The sequence below is a fragment of the Parasteatoda tepidariorum genome, chromosome 11 (assembly GCF_982258835.1).
Source record: "Parasteatoda tepidariorum strain Cologne lab strain chromosome 11, Ptep-v5.0, whole genome shotgun sequence".
NCBI classification, from domain to species: Eukaryota; Metazoa; Arthropoda; class Arachnida; order Araneae; family Theridiidae; genus Parasteatoda; species Parasteatoda tepidariorum.
Window position 1 is genome coordinate 13,407,168 of NC_141765.1, and position 19,004 is coordinate 13,426,171.

At 27.5% G+C, this 19,004-nt stretch overlaps 1 protein-coding gene across 1 annotated transcript in view; it reads right to left on the bottom strand.

Moving 5' to 3' along the window:
* Positions 1-13,705: 13,705 nt before the first annotated feature.
* Positions 13,706-19,004, bottom strand: part of LOC107442988 (potassium channel subfamily K member 1) — a 57,852-nt gene continuing 52,553 nt past the window's right edge. The window contains exon 5 of the mRNA XM_071187798.2: positions 13,706-18,538. Coding sequence (XP_071043899.1) covers positions 18,291-18,538 — 248 coding nt within the window. The 3' untranslated portion in view covers positions 13,706-18,290. The remainder of the gene's footprint in view (positions 18,539-19,004) is intronic.

Sequence of the window (19,004 nt, forward strand, 5' to 3'; positions counted from 1 at the left end):
TCGTCGGCTTTAGTATTCTTAATTTTATTTTCTATTATCTGAATTTCATTAGTTTTGTTTATATTTAATAGTTTTGGCATACTTCAGTGATTTTTTCCTTTTGTACCCAATGACCTAGAGATTGAACTGGAGCCATGTTTCTATTGTCGTTTTTCAAAGATCTTGTTTTCTCCCATTTGTCAGTTAAAAAAGGCTAAATGAGGAAACTTTCTGATGAATGACAGTTGAATTCTGTTAAATATTTCATTCAAAGTTATAATTATTCAAATTTTTTTTTATTTAAACCAAAAGTGTAAATAGCGAAATATGTGTTTTATTTTAACTAAAAGTGTGTTTATTTAAATAAAATGGAAAAAAAATCTTATAACATCAAAAATTCTTTATTATGTATAATAAAATGCTTTTGTGAACACAAAATTTTCCTAAAAGATACATCTAATTTAAATAAACTGAAGTAAGTTAAAAAATTGTCAGATAAATGTATCACATACAAAATCAAAATAAAGTAAACTGCACTAATTTAATGTAATGTAATTAGTGCAATTTAATATTGTATATGTAAATTGCACTAATTTAACAATAAAAGTTTAGAATATATTTGAATATAAATTTATCATTTCAATAAAGTTTTCCAGATAAATATATCACATGTAAGACTAAATTATGCAATATAAATAAATGATACTATTTCAAAAATACAGGGTGTTTATAAAGTCCCGGACCCATTTTGATGTTTAATGACTCATAAAATAATAAAGATAGATTAAAATTAATAACATAAATGGTTAGATAGACTCAAAAAGGTTCATGACCCTTGTCAATGAACTTCCACATGTGCTCCCTTTGTTGCACGGAGAATATCAAGTCGATAGTCATTTTCACGCCAGGTAGCGGCAAGCATGTCGGCATCCACAGAGGCTATTGCGGTTGAAATTCTAGCTTTTAGATCATCAATGCTCGACGCGATCCTCCTGTAAACATTGTCCTTTATGAATCCCCAAAGAAAAAAGTTCAGCGGTGTTATATCAGATGATCTGGGTGGCCAAGGAATTGGACCTCCTCGCCCAATCCATCTTCCTGGAAAATGGTCATTCAAAGAACTACGAACGATGATACCCACATATACCTTCATATTTCCACAACTAGAAGAGCTTCTGCCACATGTCTTTTTGCAACAAGATGGTGTACCACCTCATTGGGGTTCACCTCAATCCACCTCCACCTCAATCAACTTTTTTCTTTGGGGATTTATAAAGGACAATGTTTACAGGAGGATCGTGTCGAACATGATGACCTAAAAGCCAGAATTACAACCGCATAGCCTCTGTGGATGCCGACATGCTTGCCTCTACCTGGCGTGAAATTGACTATTGACTTGATATTCTCCGTGCGACGAAGGGGGCACACGTGGAAGTTCATTGACAAGGGTCATGAAACTTTTTGAGTCTATCTAACCATTTATGTTATAAATTTTAATCTATCTTTATTATTTTATGAGTTATTAAACATCAAAATGGGTCTGGGACTAAATAAACACCCTGTATATTAAAAATTCAACAAATATTTAAAAATGTATGAATATAAAAATGAACTATACTATGACTAAAACTGATGTGAAAATGAAATCAATTTCAAAAGCTTTGGGTGATTAGAATCACAGCTTTTAATTGCTCTTTATGAAGTCAAAGTGTAATTTTAGGCACATTTATGAATCTATCGATTTGTCTGATTATTTGGGATGTATGGATCTCCTCGATTCTAAGTTGTATGAGAAAAGTCTGCAACTTCTTTTGAAAAATATTCATTTATTATTAATCTTTCTTAGCTTAAAATTAACTGCCTTTTCAGCAAAATAAGTTCAAAAACTACCTTAAAACATAATTTTAAATTACACTGAGTAATGAAGGCCAAAAATAATTCTAACGTTAAATCATTTTTAAGATTGACACCTTATAATTTATTGACATAACATTAATTAAATTAAATAACTCCCAATATAATATAAAATATTATTTTGGTATTCAGACAGTTTAATATTATCTAAGCATTTCGAACTGATAGATAAGGTTAGAAGGTTTTCAATTATTTCAGGTTAAATTTATCTATTGTATTGAAACTATATTGTTGAAAATTGTTGTAGCACTATTTAAATGCATGCTAGAAATGGAGCAACAAGAGTTTTTTCGCCTACTCACTGCTATAAACCGGCTTTTTCTGCTTCTCTGAACTACAATAATTTTAAAATGGTTTTTATTTCAAATTAATTAAGCTGTAAATTACCTGATATTTTAAAGTTAACCACTGCTATTCCGAAAAATTAAGTTTATAATGTGTACTGAATAGTAATTTAAATTACCAATAAGTGCCAGCATATCAAGAAATTGAAAAACAGTCAAGCTTATTTATAATGAACTCTGATATGATAAAGAAAATTGTAATAAATTAATTTAAATGCCATAAAACTCATATAAAAAAGTGGGAATGAAGAGGGTTCCTGAACATTTCCTTCAAAGAGTATAAAAATGCCACTTAAGTTCAAAACATCATATGTGTTTATATTATAAACATTTTTTACCTATTGTTTGTGTCTTTGTGCATGTTTCTTGCCAAAAGGTTGTAAAACGGGGAATCTGACAGTGATGCGGAAGAAACAATCTACCACTATGGCATGGAGTTAGCGAAGAAATTGGCAAACTTTTCTGGAATCAATAAATACTAGAAAGGATGTATTTTGCACCATGTATATCAAGCACTATTTAAACTACCAAGGATTTGCTAAGATCCCATTACGAAAAAAAAAAGATACTTAAATGCTATCTCAATCACTACAAATATATGTAAGGATGACAGTCGGGCAAGCTGAGCAAACAGGCACAGGATTTAAAAAGTTTATTTAACCATTATAGTCAGAGAACGAACATCCAAGTTATACAAAACCAAAGTGCTCCTGAATAAAAATTAGTCTCATCTAATAATAATATTAAGTCTTAGAAAAACCTGAGTAATTACAATTGGTCCATTAAATAGGTCGAGGGAATAATGTATTTCTCATAGTTAGTAAAGGGAAAACTATAAAATTTTAAAACTCATACATGCTTGAGATCTAATTATAGAAAAGAAGTGAATATTACGTGTGAGAAAACATTTAGTTTTGAATAATGAAGAAGATTTCATTAAAAGAATAACATAAAAAGATTAGTTGACACTTTTTATGTTATTTATATTTGTTTTTGAACATTTTCTTATTCATTTTTGCACATTATAATTATTGTTTTTAATAATTTCAGCTGACTGGTTTAACAAGCACCCTTATTTAACAACTAATTGCTTTGATCCCTACATTCTTATCATAATTCAGTTAGACTGTATTTTTTTTATAAATATTTACTATATTGGTATTAGAATAGTTTATTTTTACAAAATAACTATTTTAATTTTATTTTGATACAAACTTTATTTGATTAGGTTTATCATTAACAGAATTTTTTTTTTTTAAGTTTCTATATTCATGAAAATAATTTACTTTTATTTTACAATGATTTCAGTAAACTTGTAAGCCTCTTTTGAATTTTATTTGTAGTGTGCACTTTAGTTTAGAAATATTTTTTTACTCTCAATAAGCTCAAATTAAAATTTATTGTAAATTTATAGCAGTTTATTTTATAGAAATAATAAATATTTTTTAGCAATTTATGATTTTTTTAGCACTATTGAGCACTTAAAAGCTATAACAAGTTTTTTTTCTTTGATATTTTAGTCAAAAAAATTTACAAAATTTTAACCTAAGCTAAATATGTAAACAGTATTAATTTGATAGCTATTTTTTCTAAACGAAAATTTCCCTTGTGGCTCCAAAAAGATAATAAATGCTTAATAATTTATAAATATTGGAATGCCTAAAGTTGCACTATGTGGAAGAATTATGAAAGAAATGATTTGATCTATGGTGTGAGCACTATAGCAATATTCTATATTAATTTACTCACGCCATTAAGTCTCTAAACTGCCTCAGCTTATACATTTTTTTATATCTGGTAAATAATCTTTGCAAAGGTTCTGGTTTTACAATTAGAGAAACAAAATAGCATTTTTTTAAATAGTGATGTTGTAGTTTTTATTATGCTTTAAAGAACTTTTCTTATGCATTATGTTTTATTTTTCAACTCAAGTATTTTTTTGTCAAAATTTCAACTATCGTATTTAAATAATGAGAAGTCAAATGATGAATTTGCCATTACTAGACTACTAAAGTAGTTGCAATGAGTTTTTGTATTATTTAAGAATTTTGAATTGTTTTTTTAATTCTAAAATATTTTGGTATTGGATTCTTTTTTATTTTATGAAATACATAGATACTGGAAAATAAATTAACAAAACAAAAATCATTTCCTTTTTTTTTTTTACTAGAATTTAAGTTTCTGTTCAGTCGTATTGCAAATGTTCAGTCATATTTTTCTTAATGTATTTGAATAAATTTTTTTAATGGCACTCTCATTTTTTCAGAACAACATTTTTATTTATGAGGAATGCACATCATTTATATAATAGCCTTATCAAAAGCTTTTTAACTTTGCCAAATAGCATTTGTCATTATATATAATGCCTTATACAATACCTAGGGAATGTATGTAATAATTATCATATTTCATATTTTGCTTAGAAGTGCCCAGCGTTATATACAATGTCTAGGCATTCTATAGAATGTTGGTGTTTCATACATTGAAGGGTATATCAGAATATATCATACCAAAACAAAACTTGGAACAATAATTTAATTTGCAAGAAAAGCAGTTAAAAAAGAAGTTTTTGTGCTGCAAATATGTAACTTTCATGAGTAAATGTGTTCTAAAAAATTAAAAAAATTTTTGCTTGTTTTCTGCGTAAAATGTTATTTTAAGCATCATTAATGCTACAGTTTTTCTTGCTTTCTTTAATGTATGAAGACCTCATTTGAATACTGGGTCAATTCTATTTTGATAAAAGTTAGTCAGTTTATTTTGAAAATGTTGTACCTCCAACTTATTTTTCCTGCCAACAAAGAGATGCTGAAAAACTGCAGAAATTTTAGCCCTCATTAAATATTAGCTTCTGTATCTATAAATTAACAAAACATGAGTTGGCCAACTATTCAACCAAAGCATATATACTAAACGTTTATATAGATATCTTATTGTGGCAAATAAGTCATATATAAGACTTAATCATTTGATGACTAAAACAAATCTATTCTTAGTGAAAATTTTGTAGTAGCATGCTATTTTTGTAAACTTACATTTTCGTGAGGGGGGGGGGGAATTCCAATTTGACCAAATCATAAATGAGCACCTGCAATTATTTTAACATATAATAACAAAAACATCAAGAGCAGTTCTAAAGAAGTATATTTTATAAATAACATATCTGCCAACTTTTCATATTTCACCGGGAGATTTTATTTTTATTTTAGCAAGATTTATACTTGGTTATTTTATTTAAAAAATTTGATTTGAATGTTCTCGCTCATCATTATACTTAATATAAACTATCTAATAATCATGTGGTTTTAGGTGCTGATAAAATTTAAGAAATTTCTGCTTACTGATATTTATTGTTGCAGTTTTTACTTCATTACCACTAAAAAAAATGCAAGTTTTGACTGATAATAAATAAGTATGATTTGTCTAATGTAATGTCAAGAAGCAATCATATTTTTAAATGTCTAATTTATAAAAAAGTCAAGTTTACTAACTGCTAGAGAAATAGATTTGCTATAACTATAGTGAAATAAGGTGTACTGTTTGTAGAATGAAGTATATATAAGAATGTATAATTGGAAATGACAGAGTCAAAACTTTATAAGCTTATATTTTATGACAATCGTTAGTCTTCTTGACACAGGTAAGTGTTGTGTAGTATAAGAAAATGTTAACCTTAAGTAGCTTTATTCGTGTTAAATAAAATAAGTAAATGTTTCCTTTGAGAATATAGGATTTATTTATCAATACTAAGTAACTAGTATTTTATTTTTTCTAGTTGAAATGAAAATATATATATATATATATATATATATTTATAATCATTCTATTGAAAAAGTATCTTTTCAAATTATATATGTAGTTACTAAACCACATTTCTGTATAAATACTTCTGATTTATATATATATATATATATATATACTTACACACATATATGCCTATGCAAGGAAAAAAATTACTTGGTGAACTGTACACCTATCTTAGTGAGTTATCAGCAATCAAAGCTGCTAATTAAATGAAGCTCCTTGTTTAAATATAGTTGAGTTTTAAGATACAGTATTATGCTACCAAACTGAGATGGGCACAGTAGGCCTTGACCCTCAATGGGCTGTCGCTCCACTGAGTTAAGTTTATTATGCTACTAGCTAAGATATTTAACATGTTGAGTGCTGGTCACAAGAAGAGGAATTAATAGTTATTGTCCACAGTAGAAATGGTTGAATGAAGGGGAGAATTTCTTTCCTGTGATTGTGTGACTGGCAATTGTAACATCACTCTGTATACAAAATTGTTTATTTAGCGTTGGCACTAATTCCTATCTGATGCAGGATCGGGAACAAAAATGTTAAGGGTAAATTGATGTACTGGCAAAATATTATTGTATTTATTGATTTCAATCCTAATGTAGTATATTTTGAGTTACCTATTTGTAAGTAATTAACTGGTTTTTAACTATATTTCTTAAAAATATTCCTTGAAATATTGAATAGAATTAAATATTTCAAATACACAAATTTTGTTTGGGGAGAGCCCAGGGTCAAGTGCTCTAAATTATAAAATATGTAGTTCTTGTATTTTTTTGTGGCAATGTATTTTTCTTTTGGAATTATTTTCAGGTTAAACAAGTATTTTTGTTTGTATGTATTATATGTGTGTATATATATATATATATATATATAATTAAATAACCAGAATGCGCATGCCCTAGCCATTAGGCTTTATGTGGAGAAACTGAAATCGAATATAGTTTGCCTAAATGCTTTCAGAGCAGGTTGCACATCATTCCGTCCCTCTATCTAGTTTTGTTGGTTTTAACCTTGTTTGAGTAAGATGTTGTATCGGAGTGCCACAACCATGATAGCTTAAAACTTGAGCAGCGCATATTACTTTCAAATTTCTTGGGACATTAAAAAAGAATCCAACTGAACTTTTTAGATTGTTAAAGGAGGTGTTTGAAGACAATTTCATGTTACATAGTCACATTTTTGAATGGCACAAACGATTTTTGGAAGGTTCCGGAGGTTGTCAAAGATGATGAATGTTCTGGTCATTCGGTAACTTAAAGATTTAATGAAAACATTAAAAAAAAACTAAATCGTGCATGAAGACCGACATTTGAGTGTTCGAATGATGACAAATATTGACTGAGAGACAATGAAAAAAATTTTGATCGAAAACTTGCGTATGACGAAGATTTACACAAAACTGGTACCAAGAAACCTGACATGTACGACGCTCAACGCGCTTGAGCATTCACCATACTTACCAGATCTCACACTATGCAATGTCTACCTGTTTCCAAAAGTGCACTGAAAGGAACTCATTTTCAGTCTGTAGAAGAGATGAAAGCAAACATGGCAGACTTTCTGAAGAAAGTGAAACTTAATGACCTGCATTACTACTTTGAGCAATGGAAAACTTTTATGCATCCGATGTATTGATAGGGAAGGGGAGTATAATGTTTTCAATAAAGGTTATTTTTAAGATAGTCCGGTTGTTTAATTGTCACACCTCATATATGTGTATATATATATTAGTTTGATATTGTGGATAATTAACTATTTGCTCAAATTTTTATGTATCAATTCAAATGAAAAAGTATTGAATGAGTGCTTTAAAAGTGAAACTGTACAGCACCAAGTCAAGTTAGAGGTTTAACCTCGTATGTAATCGTATGATAGGCCATTTACCAGAGGTCCAAAATGAGGCAACGGTTAAAGAAGCTTTTAGAATTATTATTGCAGACAAGGAAAATAAATTTTTTTTCCAAAAGAAAATTCCCCATTCTTTGCTCAAGAAGTAAAAGTTACTTCTTTTCCTGACATGGTGAAACATGTTTAATACTCAGTAACAAAAGATCCCACTAAGTGTTTTGTTTTATACATACTATTGAGTATTTATACAAAAATTTTATAAGGTTTAGAGATTCTAATAGTTATTATTTATTTTCTTAATAATAATGTGAGACCTTTCTGAATAATAAAATTAGACCTTTTAGAGTTGCATCAGTTTAATGTTTCTTTATGCTACATTTTTAAGGTAGGTGCAGAATTTATTAATTTTCTTCTAAATAAACAATATTATATGTTTTCACTTTTTAAAATGTAATATTACTCTAAAGGTTATGCAAATTTGTCTTCTCTTGATTTTATGTGTATATAATTAATAGCTTAAAATGCTTGAATATGAGTTAAAGAAAATTCAAAATCATAAAACTGTTTTTTTTATTTTTTATTAATATTAAATAATGTGAGCTTCTTAGATTAGTGTTGAGTTTTTCAAAGTTGAATAACTGATTTAATATGTTTGTCATTTATTTTTGCTATTTTCTTATGTTTCCTGCACTTTCTTGTTGGATAAATTAAAACTATTAATTTATTTTTCTCTCGTTTTGTCCATGGAATTTGTTAGAGATTTAAAATAAAATAATGCCCTTTTCATTAAATAAATTTTAATTTCCAGTTTTCAAAATTTTATGTTCTTAGGTTTTCCTTTTCTGTTTTTCGTTTTCTCAATAATTAACTTATCAGTGAAATTTGAACAAAATTAAAAATCATAACATGGTTTACTCTTCTTTTGATAAATTATAATCTTTATACTAGAAAAATTTATTGGATTATTTTAAATTTGTAAAATTATTTTAAATATCAAATTATTTTATCTTATTTTTAAATTATTATAACTTATTTTTTGCTAACCATTTTTACACGTTTTTTTTCTTATTTAAATGTTTAAATTTTCTGTGTATAATAAATTTGAAATGTGTCTACAAATTTCAAAATGTCCTTTTTAATTGAAACACTTTCTTTAAATTTTATTTCTAAGATTCATCAAATGTTATAAAACGTCTTTTAAAACATTAGTCTTATAAAGGACAAACATGGTACTTGTTCTACCAGTATTTTGAATGTGTGAAACACTGTCCTACAAGTCCCAACATATAATAGCAATTCTTACTATAACAGTTGTTATTATTTTTCAAAACAAAATTTTATATGAGCCAGACCAAGAATTATACCTTTTTTATTATTTTTATAATTCTTGGATCTGTTCAAATTTTTTTTATATTTTTTAAATATAATTTATAATGAACCTGCCTTTTATGAGATTCCAGATTTACCAAACAAAGGGAAATTATATATCTGGAAGCAATTAAGGAAAATTGTTTTTTATGTTTAATTTTTTTATACTAACCTTGAGTTCAGATTTAGCATGTGACCAGATTTAATAAAGATTTTTCTGTTCCCCAGTTTCTTATTTTCAATGGGTTCTACTGTAATCTTTTTTTTTATTTATTTGGTTTTAGCTGGAATATGCAAAACACTGTAATTTGTGTCTGCATTTTTAGAAGAAAAAAATTTCAGCTAATATGTGATTCTCTGAAATTTGTTCTACCTAATGCAAAAGTCTCTCTAATGCAAACGGCAAGTATTTAAGTTTTTATGAAACATGAGGTCAAGGCCATTGTAATATCAAAGCAACACAACTTAGGACATTATTTTAAGTTTTGGAAGGGGGAAAAAAACATGCTTTTTTAATGCTGAATTTTTCATTATTTCGTATGATAAATGTTGTTCACAAGAGTATTGCTATGGTATTTAATTTCATGAAATTTAATTTCACTTAAATGCTTTAAGTCAAAATCTTTGTTATAATGACAATATTATTGAAGTGATTATGATCTAAACTATAATGTAAATTATTACCTCTCCCTTAAAAACATAAAAGATAGAACTATTTAAAATTTGAAAACTTGTACAATTTTAAAAAAGAAATGTATGTAAGAAATGTAAGTATGCTTGCAAAAATTATGAAAAATAGTAAGAATAGAACTTATTACATTCTGCATAAAAGTATCTAGGATATTGATAACAAACATAGATTACTAATAACAAAAAAAAACTATTTTTTAAATTAAAATTTGTTTGTGAAATTCTTTTAAAAATTGCATTGTCACTACTGTCAATTTTGGTCCAGTAAAGAGTGATGTGAAAAACTGGCATGTTGCATAGTATTACATACACAATGTGAAAAACTGGCAAAATCAATGAAAGACAAGTTAATGTGATTGAGATTTTGTAATTGCAGTGAAAAAAAAAATTATTTTTTTTAAAAAAATTATAGGAATACATTCAAAGAAAATAGTTGAAATGTTATTAGAATAAAAGCTAGCTGAAGTTTTAATTTGGTAAAAAAAATTTTTAGCTTCTGCAATAGGGTAGGTGAGGTATCAAGGCAAAGCATAGAAATTCTATTTTTTATTAGTTAATAGTTCTTATGAAGTTCAAATGATATTAGCTTCTCTCTATTTTCAAATATTTAAAAATCCTTCTTTAATGACAGTAGCGTTGATTCTCTGACTTGCCAGGATGTGCACAGTAAAGAATTCAATTTTTAAATGGTTATGCTAGAATAAATATCACATTTTGGAAAAAAAACTATGAACCTTTTACTATCAGTAAATACGTTTTTTAAGAAATATGGAAGTGGTTTTAAGGCCAGTCATTATCCAACACCCTGTATAACTTGTTTACACTGAGATATATACATATATAACCGTAAATTGGCATAAACCAGTCCTGAGGAGCAGGCTACCACATGGGTATGGCTCTAGAAACGTAAATAAGACTGCTTGTCATGCTTACTAATAATGATACAAAATTTTTGTTTTAAATGGGAACAAAAAAATTTCATTCAGGTTCATGAAATGATAAAATTAGGTTACTACAGACCCCAAAAGTGCTCTGTGTTTGCGATTACTTCAGCTCTACTCTTTCTGGTGTTAAATTGTTATATATCTATTTTCTTTACTTTTTTTTGATCCAATGATATACAATTTCATTTACTTTGTAAGATTAAAAAAAATAAACATACATGTTATTGTAATTCATATAAATATCATACTGCATATAGTTAGTCTTATTTTCATTCAAATTTAGATTTACATTCTTTATTTTAATACAATTGGAATGTTACTTGAAAAGAGTTTCTTTTTTTTATATAAATGTAGCATTTTTCCTTATTTATATAATCATATTTCTGTCAATTAATTAATTAATGCTATTGTGCAGAAATATTTTTAGTTCTTTTAAAATATGTAGAATTATAAACATTGATGTTTTAAAGCTTTAGATTGATCCTAAATACACAGTAAAGATATATGTATAATTATTATAGCATTTTTAACTAATTTTTAATCTTTCTAAGTTTTGATTCATAATTTGTTTTTCTTATTCAAAACAACTACTTTAATGACTTTATTTTGACATTGTAATTCAAAAGAATAATATTATTGCAATAGAATTTAAATAAATTTCAGTGAAAATTGATCTGTTTTATAATTTTATTTTCTAAATCTAAATATTAGGGGAAGACTGCCACCCTCATTACAAAAAAAAGTTTCTTAAATGATTTTAAGAATATATAAATAAAGATATGTTATTTTCTTTTTATAGAATTAATAAAAATGTTAGTAAAAATACAATGTTTTGTTTCAACAGCAACATTTGAATGAGATTCTATCATTGTGCTGTAATTCATAAAGTTCGATGTGCACAGATTCATTAAATTAAGTGAATAATGAATTAAATGTAAGGTATAATAAGCATATTTATAAAGTTTGAACATTTAAGCTTTATTCAATAAATACCAAATTTTTATAAATAACTAGTGACTAGATAAGAAGATCACAAAATATTCATCAGTCATAAAATTTAAAAATTTCACAAACAACAGCGCACACAACAGTAATCTCAAATTAGTTTAATTGTTGGGAGATCATTTTTATAAAGACAAGAGGTTTTTATGTGTGCGATGATAATGGAATGTATATATTCCTCTTATAACATTTACTAAGTTATTTGTTGTATAACATTAATCTTTAAAATGGGAAAATGTTATGTTTTCCAAACACTATTAGATTGAAATAATTGAATATGTACAGTGCGTAAAATAAAAAACGTAACACCCCCAATAATTTTTGACCTAATGATCAAATTTCATGTGCTTAAAAAAGAATCTTTTTATCATGTTCATCTCATTAAATGAATCGTGGATTATTTTTTTTCTATCCTCATTTTTCTAGCATTTGTGGCATTTAATAAATTGAAAAGAAATTTAACAATTCAAATTAAAATAATATTACATATTTTCAAGGAAATTTATGTATTAGCATTCTTCTTGATAACGAAGTAGGCAGATCCCTAATGAAGTATTACACAATTTTTGGTCGGTTTAAACGTTAACATTTAAGTAAACTTTTTATTAAAATTTGATTGCTTTTATTTCGGTCAGATCAATTTGCATTAAGTATAATTTGTAATACAAAGAGTAAAAAATTTTAAATTAAATGCTACAGCTAATATTCAGATTTTGAAAGTAAGCATGAATTTACAGAGTTCAAGGAATTTCAACAATACATTCCTTCAAAAAATTTTAATTACAAGCATAATTAGGTTTAATATAAATCTTGTTCTTATTAGCATACGAAAATAACAAAATGCTTGATGTTCTTAAATAGGATGAATATTAGAATGCTTCTGATAAAAAGCTTGAAAATAGGCAATATAAATTTTTGTTAAATGGTCGCTCTAATTGCAAAATAAAATTTAGTCCTAATAGAAAATCTACAAAATAGTCCTAGTTTCAATTCAATGTGTGACAATCATGATTAAAGCTTCTTTTCTAAGTTCTAATCTTCATGGTGTCAAGGATACCAGTTTTATGTGCTAATTGATTGTTGCTATACAAAAATTAATTAAGAAGTGTAATTTCCTTGCATTAATATACTTTTATTATAAAATATTTTGCCCTCAAAATATAGAGGATAATACAGCATTTTGAAAAATGAAGCTGCAGTAGTTGAGATAGCTTCTTAATCTTAGTTTTACTATTATTTTGTTTCTAATGTTACTGAAATTAATTGCACAAATCAAAATCTTTTTGACACTATTATAAAATGTGTTTATCCAAAAGTAGTTTCATGTGAAAAATTGTTTTTAGCAATGATTATTTGATAATTAAAAAAATTTGAGCTAAAAAGAATAATTTCTTTCTCATTACTTTTGCAACTTTACTAGCATTAATTCAAAAGTTTATTTAAATTTGTTAAGTAAATTCAACGAAATGATTTGAAAAAGCTTACATTTTTAATAAAAAGTTATATTTTTATTTTTCAAAAATTATCCAATGTATTCTTTTAAAAGTTTAGATGATAAAGTTAAGTAGTTCAAAAATTTGTATCATTATATCTAAATCTAAGCATCAACATGTCATTAATTTAGCTACTCCAAGAAGTTTATTATTCCTAAATTAACAGTTCTTGAAAACCTTTAATTGTTATTTTCTTATGGATTTTTACTTTTAAGATTATATAGTGTTGTTGTTTCTAATGCTACTTGCCAAATACCAGCAAGCCTTTTTCACAAAATCAAGGGAATTTAAGGTAGAGGGTGCATTTCTTGTTTTTCAGTCAGTGGCGCCATGTATGGCCAAGAATACGACTTTAGCCACACGCACGTTTATAGAGTTGGGCCATTCATTTATTTATTCATTGATTGTAGTTTTGACCTGAACCAGGGAACAATCAATCTCCGATTCGGTACCCCCTGAGGTATTGATTTGTTATGGGAACATTGAGGGCTTGATCTGACAGATTCAACCTGCACCAGTCACCATTTACTACACATGGAGTCTTAGGCCCATGGGGACTGTGGCCCGTGGGGTCTCACAACCTCTTGGACATGGGCCCAACGCCCCACCAACCTGGCCCAGAGATTGCATAGTTAGAGGGATAAGTCTTTATGCCTTTCAGATCAGAATATTTTGATCATTATTGTATCAAATGATAATAAATGTTTATTAAAATTATTTTTTACATAAAAATTTCTTTAAGTAATTAAGTTTTTCTTGTTTTGTGCAAAAAGTTTTGGATTCATGCAGTTAATCCAGATATAATTAAGAAAAAGCAACTAGTGAGAATAAGATCAAGGGTACCACATAGTAGCTATCCTCCATTGTTTGTAGAATTTATTGTTGCATTTACATTGTATTCATTAACATTCATTAATTAGCATATCTTAAGTAGACCTTTCCAACCATGAAGATCAAAAGGTGTTTTCCACTGTACTTTTATGTACTAACATTGAGCATAGTATAGTGTTTTTTGAAAAAAGGAGGACTCTTAACCAAAATGGCTATTCTATTCCATTTGATCCACTTACGAAAAATATTTATATTTATTAATATCTATTCATAGCCCTTTTTTGAGTTAATTTTCAAAAAATATTTCAAAATACTCTTTTATTTAAAGAAATATTGTTTAAAACAGGACTATTTTCGAAATATTTCTGGCAAAGAATAGTATATAGCACCTCATATACTCGAATGAATACACTTTTGAGAATGTGCTTTTTTTTTTAAATAATTAATATGGTTTTGTGATATGACACTTATTTTCAAAATGTAGACAATTCTTTCTAGTCAGAACTTAATTTGCATGGGAGCTTAGATCCTGTACTTTTAATCTTTTTTCTTTTTCATCGAGCTTTTTCATATCAGAAGGATAGATTGGATATTTTTTTATAAACATTAACACATATCAACTTTGTCATTTTCTACCTAATTTCTGCCTAATATGCATTAGGACTTTTTAACTTCTTATTTTTCAGAAATTAAGCATTGGTTTGCATACTGCAAAAATGCCATACCTTCAGATTCTTTTATCCCTTTAATTTTTGTCCAATTTACTTGCAAGACTAACCGCTAATTTGATATCATTGATGAAGTTTCCTTAAACACATAGGAAATTTTTTTAAAAGAAAATTTAGGCATATTTAAGAATTTGCTCTAAATTTCAGTTTTTTAAAATTTAATAATACCAAAACTGCAATCACCGAACTCCTATCAACAGAAACTGCTATAGTCATTAACAGGTATAAGACTAAATGGGAACACCTGCAAAAGAATGCAAAATTTTTATTAATGTGGAGTTAGACCACTATCGGCCTGAATTACAGCTTGTATCTGACATGGGATTGACAAAGAAAGGGTGTGCCCAAATTTTAAAGGTAATATGCAGTCATTTGAGTTTCAATAAGTGTGCGTGGAGGAAGAAACTGAGTGCGGAACTCAAGAGAAAAAAACAACCCACAAGAGCTCAATGATATTGAAATCAGGGGTCTGAGGACACAATTTAAGATGATCCACTGCATCATCACTCTTATCTAACCATGTTTGAATACAGCAAGCCATATGTCAATGTCAGAGGCATTGTCATCTTGAAATATAGATCATTCTCACAGAAACAGGATTTGAATCACTGGGATAAATGATCTGAGAGAATACTGTGATAATGCTTGCATCTGACTTAACAGGCACTAAGCAACACCAAGAGTTTGCACCTCACACTATCATAGAACCCCCTCTATACTTCACAGCAAGAACCAGCCAATATCAAATGCTTCTGTTAGTTTTTGCCAGAGAAACACATCCAAGGTGGTCTAAAATAATGTAAATGATGATTCGTTAGACTAAAATACCTGTTCCATTGATGTTGTATACAGTTTCAGAAATCTTAAATCTTTGTGTCACTATTGCTGCTTCTTAATATTCTGTGGCGACGTGAACGGTTTTGGTATATTTACTTTGCTCTAAATGTTTGCAGCTCCTGTTACATGGTTTTGATGGATATGGTGTTATGAAGATAAGTTGTTCATCTCGAAGGTTATCTGGGGCATAGTTGTGTTGTCTTATTGGACAACTACCCTCTTTAATACTCGTTTATCCCAGGTGGTGAACTTCGTCTTTCTCCTTAAGTTCAGCTTTGCGAAGAATATCTTTCCCGGTTTTGTGTAGTCTGTCATATATTCTATTTAGATGAGGTCACTCCAGTGAGGTCAAGCATGCCTCTTTGCAGGTTATATATGATAGTGTTTTGTTGGGAACTGAATTTATTTGTGAACTCATACAGACAAGCTCTGATTCTTCCTATTTTACAGTCTCTAGATGACAAACTTTTGCTATGCATGGTCAAACTGTATATGATGGTCAAAGTACAACACATTTCAATATGGGTGTTCCTATTATATTGTCTTATACCTGTACATTTTGTTAAATAATTTTGAAGTATGATCTGTAACACAACTGCCCACTAATTTAGCAAGGAATTAAAATATAAAATATTTTTAGAAATAACTGTTTTGCTTATGAATTAAATGCGAGTAATTTATTAGCAATTGCTGAGAGATTTTCGGTTGATAATAGTAATGATTGATAAGAAATATGAAATACCTAATAATTTTTAGAATGAATAACTTTTTGAACAACGCGATACCATGTTGTTAAAATAACTGAATTTGAAAAGAGCATCTCAACGTAGTTACTTAATTGAGAATAATGCTAAAAGAAAAATAAATAAAGGCATGAGATTTGTCTCTACCTTAAAAATTATCTAACCTCTTCTTACTGCTGAAAGCGTAGCCAAGATATTCTTAACTATATAAATATAATTACGAATTATTATTTTAAAGAGCAAAAAAAATATGTTTTTGTGGGGGTCGAAGGGTGCTCAATGCATTAAGATTAGAGAGGAAAAAAAATTTTATATACTGTCTTTTGAGTACTCATTTTGTAAATTTATTTTTATATAATTATCATGAGGACTTCATTTCAATCTTTACAAAATTACTATTTGTCTTTCTTTTTCTTTTTTACTTCTATTAGCACAGTTTATTAACATGTTTTAGAACATATTTGAAAAATTTTAATTCCAAATTGAGAACCATTTGTCTATGTTCCATGGTTTCATAAGATTAAGGGTGCTTTTTCAAAAAAGAAAAACGCAATTATACTTCATAAATTTAATAAATATTAAAATATGGAATTAAAATAATTTTAAAAATAATCCTACTTAATCTTATTAAACTTTAAAAACTTTTTAGTTGAGTAAAAAGCTTATATTTTTAAATATATTTTATACTTGAAACTGTTATAAAAACGAAAACAATTACACAAAAGATTCTAGCAATTGTCTTCCATCAATGTACTTTGTAAAAAGGACTTAGACTTCTTAATTGTAAAGTTCTGCAACTTTGCAAATTTATATTGAATATTGATGACATTTGAAAGTTCCTTGCAAGTTTAACAAATTGATATTTTGAAAATTAAGTTGTTGAAAAAAGCATGCTCGTTAATTTTTTAGTGATACTATATAAATAGGATACATAAACATCCTTCATCATGGTCTTTGCTTCGGTTAACGCTATTTTAAATCGATTCTGTTCTAATTTTCAGCATTAAGGGTAAAAATATTACGGCAAAAAAACAATGTAATTGATATGTTTTATTTATACTATATTATATTTTATAAGTTGTTTTTTTTATCAGATTGATATGTTCTTTTTATTATTGATATTTTTATTTGGGCTTCAAAATAGGGCTATTGTCATTTTAATGAACAGAGGGAAAAATTTCCTTTTTAGCCATTCTTTTAATCTACAATTTTTTAAATGAAAAATTAAATAAAAAGGAATCACTTTACATGTTTGCTACACAAAAAAAAAATCACACTGCCCTTTCAAATGTCATAGTTAGACTAAAATTTTAAACGATAAAATTTTTACTTTATATTAAATTGTAGCTCTCTTTTTATTTGCTCTTTATTTTGATTATTGATATTTGCTTCATAAAACAGGTGCAAAAAAAAAAAAAATGAATCATTGAATAGCATTAATAGTTTTTTTGTATTAGAGTCCCCCTAAATTAAGACATGTGAAACAAAATTCAATCTAACTCATAAACATGCAATATTTCACGCTATAAACAAAATAAGTGTTGGAATCGATTTCACATCAAAAATTTCTGATTTTTGTGAAGTTTGTCGGTACACCACTTAATATCATTTGAATAATTTATGCAGTTGGTGAAACTTTCCAGAAAATATAAACTTCATTTTTTTTCTCCTTGGATAATCACGCAACTGCTGACGAATCAAGGCAATTTTTTGAACACAAGTGGGTGTTACATAAATTAAATTTAAAATAGAATAAACAAAGGACTTAGGGATTATCTTCAGGAGAAGAAGATTGTGGGTGAGGAACCGCTTTCACATGTCGAATGGTTGGTTCATCAATATGCTGAGTATATTTAGGACCGTACAAACCGGTAGATGGGTGTAGTCGCATTTTTTCAGGATCTGATGTTCCTTCACTCTTCATTAAGAAAAACATTCCAAAATTCAGTTGAGGAATATCATAAAGCACAGCCAGGAAGAGCATCATAAATGTTAGACCTACTAATAAGTAACCTAAAAAATACAATTCTTAGTTACTTCCAATGTTACTGTGATATATAACGAAATTTTGAGCAATTGATGGTATAACTAAAAACATTTAATTGCGAATTCTTCAGTGAAAAATTAACAAGCATTAATTCTTTTTTCTTCTTCTAATTTTTACATAAGCCAAGATGGAGAACATTTTCTTAAAATTGGCAGTAAATTAAAAAAAAAAAATCCCTTTTTACATTGACAAGCGTGTAGAAGAATACAACTCTAAATGGCAATAAAGAAAGTTTTAAAGCTTCAGTTGAAGATTTAAGACAAAGTGCACCAGGCAACAAATTATAAAAAATCAATTCAAATTTATTGTAAATCTTATACAAATTAAATTTTTTTAGTTTTTATGTCAACCTAAATTCTGAAATATTTATTTGTAAGAAATGGTTATTTTGCTTACTAAAAAAATGAAAGTTATGTGTGTAATAAAAAGAAA